Here is a 23,503-nt window from a genome sequence, read left to right on the forward strand (position 1 = left end):
TTTAATATAATTATTATTTGTCCATTCTTACCCTCCTCTGTAGCCCCAGTAGATCACAGGGTAAAATTTCAAAAGCCATTCATTCATCCAATAAATATTTATTGAATGCCTACTATATCCAGGCATAAATCTAGGCCTTGAGGATTCAGCTGAAATTAAACAACAGATAAAAAGATCTTATAATCTAATTGGAGGAGAGAGACAATTAAAACAGAAAGAAAAGTACGTAGATGGTGATAAGTGTTACGGGGAAAATAAGGCCAGGTCGGGGGTAGGACTGCAGGAGGTGGGGAATGTGCTGCTTTTCTGGGGAAGTCAGGTAAGGCCTCACTGATAGGTGACATTTTAGTGAAGACTTCACGGAAGTAAGGGAGCAGGCAAGAGAACGTGTTCCAGGCAGAGGGAACAGCAGGTGCAAAGGCCTTCAGGCAGAAGCACGCCTGACATCTTGGGCCAATGGAGTGAGCAAGAGGAGGATGGAGACGATGTCACAGGAGAGCAGATCACATAGGCCCCTGAGCCACTGTGAGGACTGTTTTTGTATTAATGGAGGGGAAGCCACAGGAGGATTTGAGCAGAGGAGCGTTATCATTTGACTTAGGCGAACAGACTGCAAAGGGACAAGACCAAAAACAAAGAAAACACTTAGAAGCCTATTGCAGGAATCCACATGAGCAGCTATGTTGTCTTGGATCAGTATGGAAGCAGTGAAGTGATGAGAAGCAGTGAAGTGGTGAGAAGCAGTGGGATTCTGGATATTTTTTAAATGTGGAACCAAAAAGATCTACTGACTATCTGGATATGGATGTGAGAGAGTAAATTCTAGGATGACTGTAAGGTTTTGGCCTGGCTCACAAAAATCATGGTGGTGCCATTTTCTGAGATGCGGAAATCTGTATTTCCATATGTTATTTCCAAAAACATCCATATGTTTGGATGGATATAAATCAATGATTTTTGGATATATTAAGATTCAGGGGCCAGTTGTCACCCAGGTAAAGGTTTGATAGGCATTGGTAAAGAGAAGATGGGGTAAAGGGGAGACGTCTGGCCTGGGGGTATAAATCTGGGCGTTATCTGTACATAGATGGTATTTAAAGCCATGAGATTAGGTGAGATCACCTAGGAGATAAGTATAGATAGAGAAGAGGGGTGTCTGAGGACTTGTAAATATTTAGAGCACGGTCGGCAAACTACATCCATTCGTTTATGCGTTATCTACAACAGGTTTTGTACAACAGAGGCATAGTTGAGTATTTATGACAGAAACCATATGAATGAACTGCAAAGCTTAAAGTATTTATTATCTGAGACAAAGAAAAAGTTTGTTGATCCCTGATTTAGAGCCTAGAGAGCCGAGGAGGAACGAACAAAAATGACCAAGAAAGAATAGCTAGTGATACAGAAGAAAACCACATGAATGTATAGTTTTAGAATGGAGGGGAGAAAGCATTTCAAGAGCGAAGGCAGGTCAGCTCTCTCAAATGCTGCTATTCGGTTAGGTAAACTGAGGCTTTAGAATTGATTGCTGAATTTAACAATGTGTAGGGCATAGGGGACCTCAGATGAGAGCTGTGCTGGTGAAATAGTGCAGGTGAAAGTATGATAAAGTAGGCTCAAAAGACGCTGGGAGGAGAGTGACTGGAGATAGCAAGTGGAGATAACTCTAGGAGTCAAGTGAGGTCATAGCTGCCAGTGGATGTGGCATAAATGAGAGATTTGGGGGTTTGTTTGTGTGTTTTTAAGATGGCAGCAATAGGATTGATGGGAAAGAAGTATTGTTAGTGAGAGGGAGGAAATTGCTGGCCTGAGGTCTTTGAGCTAGGCAACAAAGAATGGGATAAAGTACACGCATGGGGAGGTTGGCTCTCGCTGAGCGTGGACAGGTCCTCCCTAACCATGGGAGAGAAGTCCGAGCACAGAGACTGTTGCATGTGGTAGTGGGTAGGATCAAAGGAGACTGTGGAAATGTCTTCTGATTGTTCCTGTTGTCTCAGCGATCTAGAAATAAGGTCACTGGTGGAGAATGACAATGCATGACGAGGCATGAGAAGTTAGGGGAGAGAGGAGGAGGTATGACTTAGCGTTCCAGGAATTGGGGAGATGAGGCAGGCGTGCTGTGCAGTCAAGAATTTAAAGTGAAATGTCATCACGGTGATTCTTTTTTGCACCCATGTTCAGCTGCATGGGACAGGTTGGGGTTTTGTCACCTAACTGTGACCACAGTAGGAGGGAAGAAGGCTGAGGATAAATGCAGGAAACCCGTGACAGATGACTGTGTCTGGAGTCTAGGCTAGGGAAGAGGAAGGTGAGGACATGAAGTACGTGAGGGGCAGAGAGAAAGTGGTGGGATCACTAAGGCTGGGGTCTTAGAAGGCAAGAACTCTAAAGGTAGCAGATGGTAATCAGAGAGTGAGACCTGGAACGGAGATTATAGAGAAGCTGCAGTTATTGGTAATGACAGGTTTGGGGTGTGACCATGGATGTGGGTGGCTCAGAAAGCGCCACAGGCAAAGTCTTTGAAAAACATGTGTTCAGAGAATTGAGAGGCCTGGCTATTAGAGGGTCAGCAACTGGATATTGAAATCACCGATATGGTAGGGTAGTAGAAGCATTGAAAAGAACATCAGTGACTCGGGGGCTAAAATATTCAAGGAATGAGGAGAGAAGACACCTGTGGATGTCTGCAGCAAGGAGGGCTGAATGAGTTGGACAGCATGAGCTCTAAAACTGAAAGTTGGCAAGGAGGAGGAGGAAACAGTGGTCCCCCATCCTACAGACGGACACCTGTTCCACCCCCACGTCAGAGGAGGGGGGAAGGAAAATGTCACCGCTTGACAAGGCTGTGGGGACCCTCAGGGAGCCTAGGTTTCAGCACAGAAGGAGGTTGATGAGGGCCGCCCAGCAGATGACGGTTTTCAGTTCTCTGTATTTACCCTAAACCAAAGTTCAGATGCTTGCTTGCTGCTGAGTTGGCCATCACAGAATGCAGGTACTGGTGACGGTACTTTTGGGGGTTACCAGGTAGAACTGGAGTGCACTATAATGAAAATAATAAAGTTTCTTTCCTTCAGATTCTTCTGTATTGTTTGGATCACCTGGGAAGTAGTATCACTGAAAAAAAAAAAAACTCAGCCTTACCCATATACTATTAATATTAACCTTTGAATAGTGAACATGTTTAATCTTACCTTGAATAAAATCTGGTGATTGGTACAGCTCTGTTACTAGAGCATCAGCACCTGTTTTGTGTGTATGTTTTGTTTTAAAGATAGCATAGAAGCCAATGTGGAAAATGCTGAGGTGCACGTCCAGCAAGCAAACCAGCAGCTGTCAAGGGCGGCAGACTATCAGGTAATATTAACTGTGCTAAATTGTCTTATAACTCAGACTTTTAAACGTTTGTGTGTGTGTGTAAAATCAGGTTTACAGTGGCTGGAGATGTTAAAATTCAAAATGCCATGGAAGACAGGCTAGAAATATGCCAATCAGTTCAAACTGCGTGTAGCCTGTCTGTTCTCAGGGTTGAACCGGTGTTGTGCCCACAGGGATGGGAAGTTTAGAGTCTTGAGGGGAGCAGTACACAACTCCAGTCTTTTCTTACAACTTTTGGTCTCCGATGTCATTTTGACATTTCAACCCAGAAACCTCTTTGATAGCGATTTCCCTCTGTTTCTTGCTGTTCCCTTCTACCTTTCTTTTTTGTCAATGATACTATGGACTAAAGAGGCAGAGATCCTTGTCCCAGAAAGATCTCTTCAGGTCCTGTGGAAATTATATTAGCTTAGAGTGTCCTTGACCAGTGGGTATTCTGTCAGCATTCAGCAGACTTCACCAGGAATGAACTGATTTCTTAAGTGAATCAGGTTAGTATTGGGAATCCATAGGTATGAGTCAAATATAAATATATATAAAGGACTACAAATATTAGCACCATGAACTATTAATATATCACTTAATATGTAAATCTTTGACATTTAACAAAGATAAGCCCAGGCTTTTTGGGAACCCCTAAATACCACTCTAGCATTTGATTTCCCTTTTAAAACTTCATTTTTTTTTGTTGATGTAGTTGTGCATAATTATTTTCTCAGAAACTTATTACCTTCTTATAAAATTTCTAAGATATTATCACCATCCTAGGTATTTTTTAATTGCTTTTCACTTTTCTCACTGATCTTAGAAGTTCCCTTTAGTTTCAATGCCATTTTTTTCACTGGACAAATCAGTGCATATAGAGGATGCTGAGTTAATGCGAGCAATTGTGCTCACCGACAGAGTAACTCATGTTTACTTTCTTTGTGCATGAGATTCAGATATGCAGCTCAGGATAGCTAATGTCACCATGTCCTAGAATGTAGGTGTCATTCATGAATACTTGAACACACACACACACACACACACACACACACACACACACACACAGTAATCTGTAAATACCAACAGTTAAAGCTGCTCAGAGTGTTTAGCAGGATTCATCAGTGACTGGGATTCCATGTAATTTCATTTTCCTTTTGGACTTCAGGGGGGATATAGATATATCCCCAAGTTTTACTTTTACTCTTCCTTGTGGAAGGGAAGGCCTATAGCCACCCTGGGGAAAAGGAACACATCTTCCCAAGTTGTACCTCCAGAGCAAGAGCTGCCCCCATCCTTAATCCCACAGGCCCTGGAGGGATGAGGAAAGAGCCATGCAACACAAGGGCTGGAAGGAGAGCAGCTTCCCAGTAGTCCCACTTGGCAGCCCTGATATTAAACTCATGCCTCTGCAAAATACGGTGCAGTGCTTCTAAATAGTTTGGATGAACCATGAACATAAAGGAAGGTGGGAAATGCTTTCATCACCACGGCACCCCAGGACTCACCACCGCACGCTGGAGAGGTTGCCCCAGGAAAAAAGATACTCTAGTGGAACAGCTGTCATTGTTGATGAAGGCATGTTACATATGGGTCTGCGGTAACCAGGTGGAATCTGGGGAAAATACGTAGGCATGATTAGTTTGAAACTTGAACTGTGTTTAATATATGAAGAGTATATTCTGTTGAAAAATTAGATGGCCATTTGGAATACTGAAAAGTATAAGTAGTTTTCAGGATAATTTCAGAGTCAGGAACATATTCTTTTTGTAAATTTTATGCTACTTCTAGTTGACACAAAGTAAATTTACAAATTTTTCTACTTTGTAAGAAAAAGGATTCCTGCATGTAGCTGTGAGATATACAAGCCATTGGAGAAATATAGAAAGCTACAGCTGGGCCAGGAATGAATAATGGAGCAAAACTCTTAACCTTTATATTTTATTTATTTATTTTTTTAAATAAATTTATTTATTTTATTTTATTTATTTTTTATTTTTGGCTGCGTTGGGTCTTCGTTGCTGCGTGTGGGCTTTCTCTAGTTGCGGCGAGCAGGGGCTACTCTTCGTTGCGGTGCATGGGCCTCTCACTGCGGTGGCTTCTCTTGTTGCAGAGCACAGGCCCTAGGTGCACGGGCTTCAGTAGTTGTGGCACATGGGCTCAGTAGTTGTGGCTCATGGGCTCTAGAGCACAGGCTCAGTAGCTGTGGCACATGGGCCTAGTTGCTCCGTGGCATGTGGGATCCTCCTGGACCAGGGCTCGAACCCGTGTCCCCTGCATTGGCAGGCGGATTCTTAACCACTGCGCCACCAGGGAAACCCCTTTATATTTTAAATGACAGTATTAGAATTTTTTCTAGCTCTTTGTGTTTTATATTTTATTTGAATGTTGAGAGATTTTGAATGCAGTTTCCGTTCATATTCAAGGATGGGAATGATTTGGGAAATTAATAAGTCTACTTTAAGAAACATTGCCAAACATTTGCATTTGCTGATATTGTCAGAGAACTCATTTTGAAGAGCAATTTTTTGATAAAAGTTTAAAAATGGATGGTTTTAAGATGTTTTTTGTTTTCACACATAGGTAAACTCTGTTGCTCAAGTTATTAATTTTTATTTGTCTGTATCTTTTTTAAATTAAGCCCAACCACACATCTAGAAAAAATACCAACAGAAGTTGAATAATTACCCCCTGAATTATGCCATTAATTCAAGAAGAATATTTCTTGAAAGCATAGTGCTATATGTATTGAAAAGCAAAAAAATATAGCCCAAATGAGGGCAATAAATTACTATTGGTTTTACTCTAGAAATGAACCAAATGATCTTCACTTGCTATAGAGGTGCTCCACTACATCTGTAAATGTGCTTTTTGTTTTTTCGCATCTGCAGCGCAAATCCAGGAAAACCCTGTGCATCATCATTTTTATCCTTGTTATCGGAGTTGTAATTATCGGTCTCATCATATGGGGAGTGAAAGGCTAAGATTGTAAAGGAGCACACTATTGCACTACATTATGTAAATTATGTAGGAAGATTCCTTAAATCATGGTAGGTTTTTTTTATTGTTATTATTTTAAAACTGTTGCTTAAAGGATGGTTCCCATACTTTGTTATTTTTATTTGGGGGGAAGTTTTCTTTGGATTAAATCTGATATTTTCTAATACTGGAAGTTTTTCTAAATATCACTGCTGGCATAGCTTCATGCTTTTCGACCTAGTAACTGTTAGGTTTTTGCCCACATTGTATATGCCTTTCATTTATAATTTATTTATCCTGTTGACTTAGTTTTTGGAATTAGTAAATTCAGAGGTGTGTGTGTGTTCTGTGTGCACCTCTCTGTCACAGTGTAACATGCACCCATGTTTGTGTTACTTCAATTACAATTCTTAAATTTAATTTTGATTTGGGCCAGCAGAGGAAGTATTGTCAATAACTTTAAAAATTAACATATATGTTTGTGTTTGGAGTTTTGTTTTTATCTAGTTCACAGCAACACAAATTGTCTATTTAACTTTTACTGTTATTTTTCTCTTAAGACCCTTGTTTATTCTGAATGAAATCAGTGAATAACTTCCTAGTATATCTCTTACTCCTGATGTGTATATAGTAAACATTTGCTGTAGATTGGCTAGTAAAATACTAAGGATAGATTGTTTTTATTGTTTTTATATAGATTCTGTTTAAGTCTGACGTTCGTTTGCAGGGGATTGTGTGGTCACTATAAATGTTTAATGTGGTTTGGAGGAAGAGTATGACAGATCAATACCTATTGTGTTAGAATACTAAAGATCCCAACTTGTATTCGGCTGTGTATTTCCACAGCTGTTATGATGGAAAATTAATTACCTTCTCTTATGTCCTACAGAATAATAAAGATTACTTTTGGGAAGTAACTTTCCCACAGTTACCATTTTTGAGCACCTAACACTTAAAATTCTGTTTCCCTTCATACCATTTTGTACCATCCTTCATTAGAAAGGGAATTGGATGTTCGCCACTTAACTCACTTGCCTTTTTAAATCAATGTTGTTTTAATGCACTAATCTGAATACTGTAAAGAAGATTATCTTAGTTTATAGTTTGTATTTTATAATGTTCTTATATAGCAGTTTGATAGTGAAGGCAATGTTTTACATGGCAAGCTATGAGACTTCAAATGGGAACAAATAAAATATTAAGTAACTAAGTAAATTGTATCTTTGCAACCAAAATAAAGATGATTTTAAAAAGTGTCTGGATAGTTTTATTTCAGGAGAACTCTGCTTCCGTGGGACTTGATACTTACCTCACACTTTTGCCACCGCAATCTCAACAGAGGAGATGTAACCACATGGCCACCATTCTGCATCTTGCTGGAGTACCGGCGTACTCAAAGTTTTTATTTTGGCAATCTTAAAAGGTTTTGCCGCTAATAGGTAGAAGCTGCTTTGCTTGTCATCAGAACTCAATTTTTTCCACAAAAGAGTAGTCTTGAATAGAAAAAATAAAATGAAAAACAATACAGTAGCCAAATTTTTTAAGTTCTTAACAAAGTTTTTCTTTAGGTGAGTTTTAGAATCTCTTTGAAAGGGTGATGCTTACTTTCATGACTGTCAACATATCTGGATCTGTTTGAGTTGAACTGAGTCTCAAACTGAAGAACTTTCCTTATGAAGGGACACATATTGTTCATTTTAGTGTGTTCTGAAGACATACTTGAATGACGCAGATGGAGATTAACCAGCCTCTTTGCTTAAACTGAATGACAGTGTGGCATGAAGGGTTTGGCTGTTGTACTGGTCATTAAATATTATGAAAATGTTTTGGTTTTGCACAATGCTTAGTGGTAGAAAAATAACTGGTGCCGTTTCAACATAATGCAGCTTGTTTTACTAGGCATGGGATCAACCCTAAAAAAATACAGATATGGACACAGATGGAGCTTGATCTGAGACAGCAAACCATGGAGGCAGCCTCTGGAGTCAGGCCCACTGAGTACACTGGGTGCCCAGCAGCTGTATCTGTGTCGCTCACTGAGAACACTGCACCTGGAAGAGGTTGCCACTGGATCCTTCTTCAGGGTCTTCACTGCTTTTGTTAAAAAATAGTAAAATCTTGCACACAAAAAATCGTGTTTTGAATACCGATCTAGACAAATTTATAATGAAAAAAGAAATGACTTTTGAAAGTTTGTTCCACAAAAATTAATCTGTGGTTTAAGCAAGGAAAATGCAGAGTAGTTTCTCTAGTTGGTGTGATTTTCATTTGTTTCTTCGTGTAGTAAAAGGAATGTCACAATAAAAGATAAAAGCTATATAAAGGAAAAAAAGGTCATTGTGCGCCTTTATAGTGAAGAGCAATTCACACGGGTAACTTATTCAGCATTTATTTTTTGAAAAGCAAAACTGACTATTTTTTACACATGATCAGTTACTACAATAAAAAATTAAATTTCAGAAGGAGATGAGAGTTGTTTGGGTAAGTTATGAGTTAAATGACATTTTTAGTTCATTTAAATATGATGAAAATTTCTCATTAGTGGGAAAGAACATCATTAGGCATCCTTCTTTCCTGGAAAAAAAAATTGTTTGCGTATTTTCATAATTCACTTAGGAAAACAAAAAACTGACCTCTGGCTCCCAGACCTCTTCAGTACACCATAAGATTTGAGCAACTTGACCTTGTATTTCTCAGCAAGAAGACACGGTTAGCGAGATTGGCACGCACAGGAGCCTGAAAGTGTTACAATGGACCACTTCCTTGACAGAATGCATCACATTTCTGCTTAACAACTGTCCAGACATAGTTCATCAATCAGTGAAGATAAAAGCATTTCCCCCACTTTTTTAGGAATCTGTGTCCTCAAAATACTGTCACACAGGAAATAAAGAAATTGCCTGATGTAAACCTGCAGGTTCATCTTTCTTCACTTCAGCTGGGTTTAACAAAGTCAGTAGACTCAGTGAAGCATTATCTCTTTCACTAAGTTAAGACATGTAGGAAACCTGTTTTTCTCTTCATGCTAAATTCAAGTATTTTAACCTTTCTATCTGGGTTCAGTCAGGAAAACAACCACCTGATGATGTAAGCATAAAGGGTTTCGATGTGGGGAGTCAGAAGCTTCCACCAAGCATCAGAAGGGCAGGTGAGGGAAGGTGCATCTGCAGTACCGCCCTGGGCGGATCTCGGGAGCTGGCCCAGGAGCCCGTGAGAATCTGGAAGCATCCAGGAAGCTCCTGTCACCTCAGCCTGCAGCACCAACGCAGTGAGTCTCAAGGAACTGTCACCAGCTATCTAGGCTGTTGACAGCACCAAAGCAGGTGACCTGTGAGAGATCTTGAAGCTGCTGCGACTCCTGTGCCCACGGGCCTGTGCACACTTCTGCCTGGATGGCCTCCAAGGGAGGGTGGCCTCTCCGTTCTCTGCCTCCTCAATCCTCTGGAAATGCTTCTCATTGGGCCACGCTGACTTAGAACCAGAAAGCAAAGGAGGTTCTGGAAAATGTAGTTTCTGGCTTCCCTCCAGTGCAAAGAACACTACGGAAGGATGGGACAATGATGCGGAGGTGACAGCAGACAGCCCATCATGATGGGGAAACGCTGATAGATGGAAAGAGCACAAACAATGTGAAGCAGAAAGCCTCACAGAATTCTCTTCCATTAGGGGTTCTTTGGTGGGGGAAAAAAATAACACTGATTTTAAATGGTAAATAAGTCAATTTTCCCAACCAGAACAAAGTCTCTGTATTATATATACTCTGGGACCCCAGCAGCTAGCTGTTTCCTCCCTCTCTCCCTCCTTTGTTGCCCAATAAATATTTGTGTACTTAATTTGGCATTTATTTTGTGCCCGGCTGCCACGTGCCCAGGCACAGAGGGTATTAGAGTGAACCAAAAGAATGTGGTCCCTTCCCTCAAGGAGCTTACATTTTGGTATTAAGCACGTAAAAAACACTTGATGTTAGGAAGAAAATGGTGGGTGGGAGAGGAAGGAGGTAAGGGAAAAACAATGAATGAATATGGATTCATCATTCTTTGGACCACCTACACCTGGGGACTGCTCATTCTTAAGGACTGGCTTCCTGTTTATCCTGTTACCTCATTACCAAGTAACTGAATTTCATTCTCCTCAGTTAACAGACTACTAGAAAAGTGATAGTTTTCTAAAAAGTAGCTACTAATTTGAAAGTTGATCTGTATGTATTGTCTCCAGGAAAGAACCTTCCATCTTTTGGTGGCAGCATCTGGATTCAGAGCTAGGGCGTCCTGATAGTCAGGACTGACATTTATAGGACTTTTGCAAAATTATTACTCCCAATAGAGGGAGGAGCACTGGAAAGAGAGGAAAGAGCTAAGGGAATTTTGGAATCCATGTTTCTTCAGAATGCACTCAAAGCCAATGCATTATGCATGCTCCTAGTAAAATGTCCCTTAAAACATTTTTAATTTAACCCTGCCCTATCCCTTGGCAATTTTTATTATTTTTTTCTTTGGTATCAAAAGGGAATAAAGAACACCCTCAATGGCTCACATTAACCCATTTTCTCATAATTTAAATACTGTTTCAATTTGTCAATTTTAATCCTTTGTTTTCGCAATCCTTCGGTTAACATGAAAATCATAAATATTAGGAAACCTTATTTTTCTCCAAATAATTCTAATTTTAAAAGCAGAAGTAGAACTAAATAACTGACACACTAAATAGATTTTTATAGACCCTGTTGCTTCTGGCAGGTTTTTAAGAGGTTGGTCATTTAATTACTCAGAGTGGGATTCTTGTAGGTTTTGTGTAGTGATGGCATTCCTGCTTAAAATGTAAGTGGTGGAAGGCAAAACCAGATTTCCTGTGCAGTTGTTACATGCATAACACCCTTACTTGTTTTAGAGGGAGTCTGCTAGAACTGAACTGAGTCTTTAAATAAACTTGAAAGGGCATTAATTCCCACTTTGGCAAACCCAAAGTACAAATTTTTAAGTGTTTACTGTTAAGTACCGTTAGACAGTAGTTACTAACTCCAAAATCTCTTAGCATTGGTGGAAACTTAGAAATGCAGTTATTTACCCTCAACAAAGATTTACTGATACTAGTTTCAGTTTCTAGTGAGTGCCTTCTGGAAGTTTCATATCAACTGTTAAATGGTACATCTGAAATGCTAAAGTCAGACCAGGATCAAAGAAACCAAGTTTACATCTCTAGAAACTAGAGATTTAGCCCAGGAGTAAGATACAAGCTTTTAGTAACTTGCATAGCTGAAGACCTAATCATGAAAAGCTTTCATGAGTAGTTTAGTTAACTGAGAAAATAAGACATACTGTAGTAAGGACAGATAAGGAGATAGAAAATATGAATGACAGGTGATGAGACCTGAAGGATTGAATGAGAAGATCTAATATGTGTCTAATCAGAGTCCCAAAGATGGAGAATAGAAAAAAGTGGAAGAGATAGATGATTGCTGAGAAATTTCCAGAACTAATCAGAAACATGAATCCACATATACAAGAAATAAAATGTATATCAAGCAAGATAAGTAAAAGGAAACTGAAGAACAGCAAAGACAAAGAGATCTTAAAAGCAGCCAGAATAACTAAATATCCACATGCAAAGGAATGACAAATTGACAGTCGAATTTTCAGTGCCAAAAATTGAAGCCAAAAGACAGTAGAAGAACATCTTCAAGGTGCTAAGTGACAATAACTGTCAATCTAGAATGAGTGCCCAGTGAAATTATCTTTCAAGAACAAGGGCAAAATAAAGACATATTTAGGTGGTTTTTTTTTTTAAAGGAGAATTTGTGACCAATAAACTTTCATTTAAAGAATAAGGATGAATTTAAGAAAAATGACTAGAAGGAAGGTCTGAGATGCAAGAAGGAATGACGTGCTAAGAAGGAAAATGTTAAAGAATGTTTTTATAACCTCTAATTAGGGAAAATTTTCTTAGAAACAACTTTTTTATTTAAAACCTCTTTGGAAATAGCACTGTTAACTGTTTAAGAAACCCTCAAGGCCAGTCACCTAATCAATGTCTAGTTAAAGTCTAAAACTCCACTATACAATAGATGGTGTCCTGTCTTAGGGTCCCTTCCTAAAAACAAGAGCATGGCGTCAAATGTAACTAATTTTTTTTCTTCCAAACCAATTTAAAGGAGCTTTTTTTTTAATCTTAAGAGAGAAGGAATGATTTCTAACATATATTCATCAGTTTTTCATTGAGTCATATTGAAAATAGAAATTACATTGTCAGTACGTGTTAGTTGCCTACCCAGAAGCCATGCAACTCTTGCCAATTCTTAATGGTCTCAGACTTTCCTTTGGAATATTTTTTCTCCTCTCTTGGGTAACAGCCACATGCTTTGGGTGGAATTGACTCCAACCTAACTCCAGAGATGGTGGGCACTACTTTAGATAAATCAGCCCATCCCATTCCTTTTGCCTTAGTGATTGGTTCAGGGATGGGCAGAAACCCAGTCTAAACAATCAGCTCAAAGATTGCTCTCCTCCAAACTATAATCCAATCTGGACAGCATGTGGGTTGTGGTGCACTGGATATGAAGCTGGACACTAGTGCAATATTTTAATACTATGAGGGATGATACAGCTTCAAGACAAGGATGTGAAGTTGGGTAGAGTCATTCATTTATTCAATAAGAATTTGCTGAGTGCTTAATAAATACTGGGCCCTAGGAAAAGCAAAATCTTATTTAGCAAATTCTGACATTGGGGGCAATGAAATTGTTTATAGCTTCCACAATAATTAGACACATCTCTTAAAACTTCATCCTTGTATCTAGGAAGACTTTTGCTTTTCCAATCAGGAATTTTAGTTCCAGAAAAAGAACAAGACAATGAAAACATTGTATGAAAGGTTTCTTTCAAACTTTTCTCAATCAGCAGTTTCTACCCCAATCATCATGATGCTGAGAGGCTTCAGAAACACAAGTGACTCTGTGTTCAGACCAAGTACTTGGCCTCAGGAAGATGAATGATCAGACCTACTCACCATATGATTATAAGGGTCAGGTAGTTTAAAAAGAAATTACAATCTGAATTGAACCATGGATGAACAGTGTTGCTATTGAGCTTCAAATCCTAGCTAATAAGCATAACCTTGTAAAGAGAGGTTAGTGTTTGGGAAACTGCATGTTCTTGCAGAAGAGCAAAGCTTTTGCAATATAAATAGTTGTGAGTGTACTAGCTTTCATCTTTGATGCCTTAACCCTCTGTGTTTAGAGTTTTTGTGTCCAGGGCTGGATTGAGAATTTTAGAACCTCCCAATACTAAAAAGATTGTGATGACAACCCCATATGTAATTCAAAAGAAAATTTATTTTTTCAGAAGGTCATAAAACACCTAAATACTGAAATTAAAATGACTTTTTGTAGATTTTCTTATTTTGAAATGCTGCATAAATTCATCACAGTTAAAATTTCTTAGTAATTTCTGGTTCATCTGCTTTGCTGGTATCTTAAGCACTTAACTTAGTCTGTTGGGTAATAATTCAGCATCGATTGCATTTTACATTATTAATTTTTCTGTAATTTTCAAAATGCAGACGGAGGGGAAGAGTATTATTTCAGAGAGGGATTTGATCACTCACAGCAAACAGTATCCTTTGATTTGGGGGTAGTCTAGACTTTTTTCCTGAATAGTTCTAATAAGGAACAACCTTTAATCCCAAATATATTACACACTGACAAAGTAATATGGGTTTTAGAAAAACAAAGTAGGTCTTATTTTGGTACTGTGCAATGTTTGGTTTAGATTAAACATGGTTGGAGGGGACACTTAGGTATGTAAGGATCACTGAGATTCATGGGTCAGGCCTTTTGCTGATTTGCTTTTCTAAGACTTGGTAGTAATGTGCCTCAGAGAACTAGGGTGAGGTTAGCCAGTCATTTTTGACTAAACAAAGAAGACTGCTTAAAGGTCTACTTTTTCCTAATCCTCAAAGCTATTTATGATTTGTAAAGTAGTATGATTTAACCTTTTAAAAAAAAAATCATTGTATTAAGAGAAAACGAAAGACCAAAATCTCCCACCTAATGATTTCAATATGACATTTGTATTCTTTTTTTTTTTTTTTTCATCTAAAAACCCCCTCAAGCTCTATGGAACAGAGCAAAGAGAAATTGACTGCTTTTTGTTGAGTGAATAATTAACTGGAAAACATTTGTCATATCAAGATCTTAGAGCAAGAATAAATATTGCCCTCACTGAGGAAACCAAAAAAACCCCAGTTACATTATCCTTCAATACTTTTAATTTAACTTTTATTTCTCTGCTTATGACTGTTTCCAACTATTTCCATAATTCCAAATTATCTAAATTTAATGATGTGATTGTTTTTTATATAATGACAGTACTATTTGGAAGACAGTATTCTTTTTTATTGAAGCATAATTATTGAGGAGAAACAGGGATACACACAGGCAAGCACATACTACAGTGGCACAATTTTATCGGTTGAATAGCATTTAAATCACTAATATGTGGTGTTTTCCTTTGGGTCATCAATTATACCAAGTTATCTCAGACTCTTAGCTTCTTTGCCCTTGTAATTCCTTTAAAACTATGGGGGTATTGTTGGGAAAGCCGTTAACAGGGAGAGGGGGAAATGGCCTTTCTATCAATAGCAATATTTTAAGGGGATAAAGCTAGGTAGTTGTTTTCATTTAAATTATAATATGCAACTAGAGACTCTCAAAAAGAATGAGAACACTATAATTGAATCACAGTACTTCTTAGTTTACATCAACCTTCTATCACCCATTCTGTAGGTCTCTACCTTTTAACCAGCAAAGAGATAGTTTCCTTTTATTAAGACTCTCTTCAGTGGATAGTGACTTCAGTTCCCCAGCTAAAACCACCAAAGGGAGAACCCATGCTCCTTTCTCCTTATGAAAGCCATCATAATGTAAGAAAACTGCACTGAGCAGATTAAACAGGCAAGGGAGACTTTATTAAAGACTATTGTAATTAAGGAGAGAGAGATTGAACTTACCTCCACTGAAACAAAAGGTAAGAGAATTTTTAAGCACTGAAGTGAGGTGGTGGAAAGTACTGTTGGGCATTATTGGGGAGGTTGGTCAATGCCATTAGGCCATCTCTGTTTGCTAATTGGTGCTTATTGAGGTTAGTTCCCTACCTTTTCACAGAGACTAGGAGATAAAGGTGCAGTCTTTCTAGATGATTATGTTTTAATGGGATGGCTCCCAGGTCCTTGAGAAAGACATTCTTGGTATTAAAAATATAACATTGGAAGGCAAGGTTGGTTTACATCTAAAAACAATTAATATTACATACCATATTAATTGAATAAAGCAAAAAACCAACATGATCATCTTAGTAGATTCAGAAAATTCATTTGGCAAAATTCAATACTCATTCATGGTAAAACTCTCAACAAACTAGGAAGAGAAAGAAACTTCTTCAACCTGCTAAAGACATCTTCGAAAAAAGCTAACACCATCTAAAATGGTAAAAGATTAAATGCTTTGCCCCTGAGATTGAGAATAAGACAAAGATGCCTATACTTATCACTTCTATTTAATATTGTACTGGTGTTAATAGCCATTGCAATCAGGAAAAAAATTATTTTAAAAGGCATCTGGATGGGAAATGAAGCAGTGAAATTGTCATTACTTTCAGATGATGTGACCGTTTATGTAGCAAGTTAAATGGAATCTTAAAAAAAAGCTACTAGAACTACTAAGTGAGCTTTGCAAAGTTGGAGGATAAGGTCAATGTACAAAATCAATTGTATTTCTATATACTACCAGTGAACATTCTACAAATTAAGAAAATAATTTCACATTAGCATCAAAAAGAGTAAAATGCTTAGGAATTAATTTAACAAACAATATAAAAGACTTGTACACTGAAAACTATAAAATATTGCTGAGAGAAATTAAAGATATCTAAATAAATGGACATATAGTTTGTGTTGATTGGTTGAAAGCTCAATATTGCAAGATGGCAGTTATCTCCAAATATATCTATAAACTCAATGCAATCTCAGTCAAAATACCAATTGGAATTTTTGTAGAAATTGACAAGCTGACCCTAAAATTTATATGAAAATGCAGAAGTCATGGAGTAGCCAAAACATTTTGAAAAAGAAAAATAACATTGGTGGACTTCTACCTGATTTCAAAGCTTACTACAAAGGCACAGTAATCAAGACAATGGGATATTGGCTCAAGAATGGACATATAGATCAGTGGAAGAGACTTGAGAGTCCCAATATAAATTATTACATTTGTGGTCAATTGACTTAATTAATTTAGACTTCATCAAAATTAAAAACATTTCTGTCTTCTGCATCTGTTCCTGCAGGGTCAGCCCTTGCTAAGTCACAGCCTGAATGGGAACCAGATAACAGCTTGTGTTGAACAGACTAGTGCCAGGTGGATAGGCCTTCTTTAAGAACAAGAACACAAAACTATGAATACAAAAATAAGCTGTGAATGTGAGTATTTAGAATGAGAAAATAAATCACAACAAATTACTATTTTTTAAAAAACAAATAGCACAACAAAATAAGTGATGATGATTATGATGACAATAATCTGCCTAACACTTTTATAACTATTTTTTTCCTGCATTTTCAGGCTGCATACACTTTGATTATCTCTTCACGTGAAAATTTTTTGTAATACTTTTTCTAGAAAGACTAGAAATATAGTTCATTCTTCCCTCTATCATGATTGTTGGAAATTGAGTGATCAGAAAGCTTTCTTGCAATTTCTTCATTCATTACCGGTAATACCACATCTGAGTTTCTTTCTCAGGCATTGGTCAAGAAAATTGTAAGAAAACTCCAATATCACTGGATATGGACCCTGATAACCCCTGCCACAGAAGATGGTTCACTTTTATTAGGTCTTTGCTGCTCCCTCTTCCCAGTGGGCAGTATCTGAAATGATGGACAGAAAATATTCCTGAACTCTCAGTCATAGTTGCCCATAAGCAGGGAGACATCTCCTTGGGATCAAAGATAGGGTCCGGAGGCCTGAGGTTATATCTGGAGTCCCAGGATGATACAGTAGTATTCCTGGTAGCCGCTAGTACCACTGCAGACCCAATACCACCATCAGGTTGTAGAGGGTGACCACCAGGCTGACCAGTACTTCCTGCTTCCTGCCAATGGCTAGGGCCACTCCTTCTTCTCTAGTCATCCAGAGAACACAGCAAGCCTTAGAACGGGTACAGTGAGAGGCCCTAAAGATTAAGATTCATTAACAACATGGTAAATCTATAAATCTACCTCTGACCACAGCTGACATCTTTCTGGAGGGTGTGTTTGTACATCACCAAACAGATCCTCAAAGCTTCTCTGTCACGGAACGTTAGAAGGCAATTAGCCACATGCTTTCATTTACATAACACCCCCCCTACCAAAGACCTTAAAATTAGTTCAGAATTTGGGTTTAGTCAAGTGGAGATATGCCAATGGACAGATGGAGTACGGTGAGGGGGATGGTGAGTGTAGAAGTGGAGACAGATGGCAGGAAAGCACAAGAGGAGCCTTTGGGGGAAAATATCCAGTAGTAAACTGTGTGGCAGTGAGACTCAGTAACAGTGCTTGACTGGTTTATTTTACAACGTGGGGCTGCCATAGGGACAAAAGAGAAGAACAGTATGAATTGCCACTGGGGCTATTTCTCGACTGTGAGAACTTCTCTTTGAAAGAGCTGGACACAGGGAGAGGACAGTGCTTTCCAAATGGCAGAGAAAGCGGTCAACACTGGGTATCAGGAGGCATATTGCAGGGAGTGAAGATCTCAGACAGGAGATGGCAGAAATGGGAGCAAGAAATCTGTCCCAGGTTAGCAGAAGCCAGGTTCTGATTCACACAGCTGTGGGCATCCCTTAGCTGAGGCAGCCAGCACCACTGAAACTCCATGGACCAAGAGGCAGGAAAGAAGAGCTCTGGCATCTGCAGGGGAGAGTGGGCCCCGAGAAGATCACACTGGAGTCAGTATCACCCCGTGTGTCTCCTAGCATGGCTGTGGGCAGATGCCTTTCCTGAAGGCAAAGCATTTGCTGGTATTAAGTGTCCAATGAGCTGGCTCTGACTACACATAACACACTCTTTCTGTTTCCTGGAAAATTCCAGACAGACACAAGGGAAGACCTGAGACTTTGTCACTTGGTAAATTGAGGCTCTTAATCCATTTATCAAATTTAAGGTTCAATAAGTGTCCATCATCGGATGAATGGATAAAGAAGATGTGGCACATATATACAATGGAATATTACTCAGCCATAAAAAGAAATGAAATGGAGGTATTTGTAATGAGGTGGATGGAGTTAGAGTCTGTCATACAGAGTGAAGTAAGTCAGAAAGAGAAAAACCAATACAGTATGCTAACACATATATATGGAATCTAAGGAAAAAAAAAAAAAGGTCATGAAGAACCTAGTGGTAAGATGGGAATAAAGACACAGACCTACTAGAGAATGGACTTGAGGATATGGGGAGGGGGAAGGGTAAGCTGTGACAAAATGAGAGAGTGGCATGGACATATATACACTACCAAACGTAAAATAGCTAGCTAGTGGGAAGCAACCACATAGCACAGGGAGATCAGCTCGGTGCTTTGTGACCACCTAGAGGGGTGGGATGGGGAGGGTGGGAGGGAGGGAGATGGAAGAGGGAAGAGATATGGGAACATATGTATATGTATAACTGATTCACTTTGTTATAAAGCAGAAACTAACACACCATTGTAAAGCAATGATACTTCAATAAAGATGTTTAAAAAAAAAATTTAAGGTTCAAAACAACCATACATGAGATACCACTGATGGGCCTCAGGAGAACATTGGGTGACATATTCTGAGTGCCTTCACACTAAGAATTCTCCAGGAAGAACCGTCTTTACCAAGAGTCACCTGATTCCCTCCAGACCCAGAAATGACCAGCAATATGGTCCTTCCTCTGCAATTGACAGTCTCTAATGAAGAGATGCTCTTGTTCTGCTCCCCACCAGAGTCTCCCAGAATATGTGGCAGGGATGATGGTTGCTTCATTGGTCCTGTTGGCCAGCCAGCAGAGGGAGTGAGAATGACAAAGTTTATACCTTCTAAACAACACCATCAGCTAAGTTTTCACTATGTTATGATTTTAAACCAATACATAAAAATAATGATCATGAAAATATCTTTACTGATTTTCATGTTTATAAAGATGATTCATGCTTATTTTTAAATGATGTAACAATATAGAAGGTAAAAAACAGTATCCCCCTTCCCAATAAAAAGTGTTTAACAGTTTGGTTTACACCCTTCCAGAATGTTTTCTAAATAAAATAGTTTGAGTCCCCATCCTAGGTCGTTTGGGGAATCTAGCATTTTCTTCAGTTGTTTCAGTGATTCCTGAGGAAGATGCTAATACAGTGGTTGCGTATTCCTCTTGCTCTGGATCCTATTCTGAATTCAATTGCTTATTGCTTTGTGTTGCCTCCTCTTTACACCTGCTGACTGCTCCAGCTTTTCTCTGGTTCTCTTGGCTCCAAAACTTCAAAACAGGAATTTCTTCTGTGGACCATGCTTTCCCCAATGTGTCCAGCAGAGAAAGGGATTGCTTTCTCTTAAATTCAGTAAAGGATCTCTCAGGAAAACAGGTGATTGTTTCAGTGGAAAGCTTCAGCGAGTAGAATGACTTATTCAGTCCTAAGACCTGCCTGCTGACATCAGTTCAACAGCCTATGTGCCATGATGCCCGCCTTCATTTTAAATCCCTTTGAGCTATGCTTTTTGACTCCTGTAGAAGTATGTGCCTATGGGTACATTTGGCCATGCTTACAGAGATTCATTTAAATCTTAGCATTGGTAGATTAGAAAACTTGTTTTAAGTGGTTTATAATTTTGAGGATATTTGTTGGTATTATTGTTCTTAAATATATTTATGTTTAAAAATCAAGCTTATATAGGATAAATGGAATAAGCTTGGCACAGAATTAATACATATTTTAGTTTCAAATGTAATAACATGCTTTTTCTCCAAAGCAGAACCCCAAACATTAAATGATGTGCTTATTTATTCCTAGTAAAAAAACCCTCAGAATTATATCTTTTTTAAATTTTGTAGGCCACATTATTTGATATCTAATTTGATTCAGTTGATGATGTGTAAAGAAGAGATTTCACAGGGAAAAAAATCAGTTAACTAGTCCAAGAAATAATATATCTAAATATTGAAACGCATACCTTAAACCAATAAATGACAGAGTTAAGAGACGTTTAACCTTTAAAGAAGAACAGAAATAATAAGATATTTTCTGTTTGCAGCCTTAGATTTTGTTTAAAATAATATTGCACAGTGTTGATTACTACACCATTTGGCTCCATTTGAAGAAAGAACATGATTGTAAGAGCAACTTTTGACATTTGAAAATCAACATTGTTTACATTTGAGAAAATCACTATAAGTTGTTTTTAATAAATTTAAAGAGATTTACAAACACTCATATAAACTTTATTCTATGTTCATATTACTTTCCTTCAATTATATTTTTCATAAAGTTTAATAACTGTAAACACTCTAAATGAAGCCACATGTTCAGAGCAGGCACTGATTATAATTCTTTTATATTATACTTGAGTTCAAGACATTTCCCCAGTTACAAATGATTTAAAAGCTAACAAAAGGTGAAAGAGTTGGTAGGTTCATAATTGGAAAACAAGTTATGAATAGAGCAACTAATGATTGTGAATTTGTATCCAGAACATACAAAAAAGAAGAAAGAAAAAAAGAAACAAAAGAAACACACAAAAAATTTTATCCAGTTATCTGTTGGCTTTCTGATACAGAATATGGTATTAAATCCTGTACACAATAGCACACATTATGGATATAGATGTTTTACCAGTCAAAAACATTTGGAATTTAAAAAATTCCAAACAGAATGAGTTTGTTCAGTTAGGGATTGAGTTTCATGTTTGTATTTTTATCCTTCACCCTTTACTCTTCATCCCCAAAACATTTATTGAGTGACCAGTATGTAGTCAGTTGATACATATTTATCATTTTCAGGTTGAAGATAGCAGCTGAGTGAGTATAATTAGTGAAGAAGTGTTTTCAACGGGCACTCATGTTCCAGGACTCCCAGTTTAAAAGGGGAGACAGAGCTACGAGAAAGATTTGTTGGACACAAATATGAGTAGGGGTAAGGGACTATACCCCTTGGATCAGGAAATTAACCCCTTTCTCTTGTGTGTCAAAAGATACCCTAAGAAAAAAACGTCTTGCGATGCCCTCAGGCTTATGCTTGGTGGAGGCAGGAGCCCAGGGACCTAAGTGTTCGGATATCTCAGTAAAAGGGTTTACGGTCCTATTGTGTCCCTGGCCTTGTCTTATGACCTTTTTCCCTTTTCAGCTGCAATAATCCATTCCTTCAATAACCTTGCTATATCTCATTATATACTATACATACCTATGTATAGTATATATAAAATGAATAAGTAAAGAAAACCAACCCGAGTTCATCTTCCTCCTTCAAGTTTAGGGATTCTCTAAAGATCAACACAGACTTTCCCTCCTCAACTTCCACTGAGACCTGGAAGTCTCTGTCTTCTCAGTGGCTGTTGACCCTACTGGCCCCCAAAACATTGCTGATTGCTCTAGTTTCTGTATAAGTCTTACATTAGCTCATCTAAAATTAATTTAGTTCATAGTTCCTGGAGGTCAGTAGCCTGAAAACCTACTGGAATGGCATCTGCAGGCACAGGTACGCTGGGGAACTTTCCTCCAGGAAAATTACATACACTTAGGTTTTGTACCAACTCAGTGAAAGCTCTTCCATGTGCTGAAAAGATACACACATGACAGCCTGATCTCCGGGCTGCAGGTAGACAGAGGAATGAAAGGTGCGCTGATCTACTCTCCCTCCTCCCCCTTCCCTCCATGTATGTTTACACACGTTTCCATTTGCCCCTGTGTGCACCTGAAAAACCTCTCTAGTGAACTGAAAACAGTTTAAAATTTCAGAGGGGGTGAGTTGGTTTTAATAAAACAACATATGACTATCTCAAGGAAAGGAGAATTTTGGATATTTTATATGTAATTATGAATTATATTAACTGTTCCACTGAAAGTGACAATAACAATAATAGTATCCTCATCATTAGAATATACTGTGGGCAATGGGTTCATATTTTCTTTTTATATTTTCTGTATTATCATAAAAAAACCCTGGAGAACTAAAAATTTATTCTATTTTGATAGGCATACTGTTGATTCTAAGTGATTTTTGATTCTCTGTTGTATCTGTCCACCACCCTGACAGCTGAATTAATCTAAAACCAGCAAACATTTTCTAGTGCAATTGGCTTGGTGCATTTGCCATGTGGAGATCTGACTTTAGTCAGCCAAATAACAGTCTCATGACATATTTAAAACATCCATATGCTCCAGGGATAGAAATAACCTTCTTCTCCATACTCTGTTCAAGTAAATATTTCCTGGTAGCATTTCTCAGGGCAATATTGCTTAAGTGAAAAACCAACTGTTCCTTGTATTCTTTTTAACACAATAAATGGACATGCTTTAATTGGTGTTCTCTGGCACAAGAAAAATCTGTAAGACGAAAGCAAGGAATAAGTCTAATTAGGTCACATTCTTGCTTTTTGGAAATGAGCATTCTTCTCCACTTTAATACTTATAATAACAAACACAACTTTTTTTAATGAAGAATAGCCAAATAAACATAATCTTTTTGTGGAACTTTAACATTAAAAGACCATTTTGGCTAAATATGCAAGGAGGAATAAAAACTTTTAAAGCCTTGTATTTAGTTTTCTTTTTGGAGTTTTCTAATGTTACTAGGTGTAGGAGTCTGTATTTTCAAATTTAACTTTATAAGGAACAGGATTTACAATGCCTAAGTTTAAAAATTAGGTGAGGTGATGGCGGAAATGCTGAGCCCAAATAAATGGGTGAAGTTGTGAAATTTATACCCCTTTTCTGGTTTCAAAGACCTGAAAAGTGTTAGTTCCAATATGGAGGATTTTTTCTATCAAAATAAGATTTAAGAAGTAAATATGAGATAAAACTTGGGCCAAAACAAACTATTTCTAGAAAAATGGGAAACTCAGGGAATTTCACTAGCCAAAAAATTTAATGATAAAGAGCTAGAATAGTGCTATAGACGTTAAGAGGA

The 23,503-nt window shown here is 38.0% G+C and overlaps 1 protein-coding gene across 1 annotated transcript in view; it reads left to right on the forward strand.

Annotated features, from left to right (window-relative positions):
* STX7 (syntaxin 7) overlaps positions 1–7,592 on the forward strand; it is a 46,245-nt gene extending 38,653 nt beyond the window's left edge. Inside the window, exons 9-10 of the mRNA XM_036871153.1 lie at positions 3,272–3,354; positions 6,249–7,592. Coding sequence (XP_036727048.1) covers positions 3,272–3,354; positions 6,249–6,341 — 176 coding nt within the window. The 3' untranslated portion in view covers positions 6,342–7,592. The remainder of the gene's footprint in view (positions 1–3,271; positions 3,355–6,248) is intronic.
* Positions 7,593–23,503: the final 15,911 nt, after the last annotated feature.

Source organism: Balaenoptera musculus, chromosome 12 (assembly GCF_009873245.2).
Source record: "Balaenoptera musculus isolate JJ_BM4_2016_0621 chromosome 12, mBalMus1.pri.v3, whole genome shotgun sequence".
Lineage (NCBI taxonomy): Eukaryota > Metazoa > Chordata > Mammalia > Artiodactyla > Balaenopteridae > Balaenoptera > Balaenoptera musculus.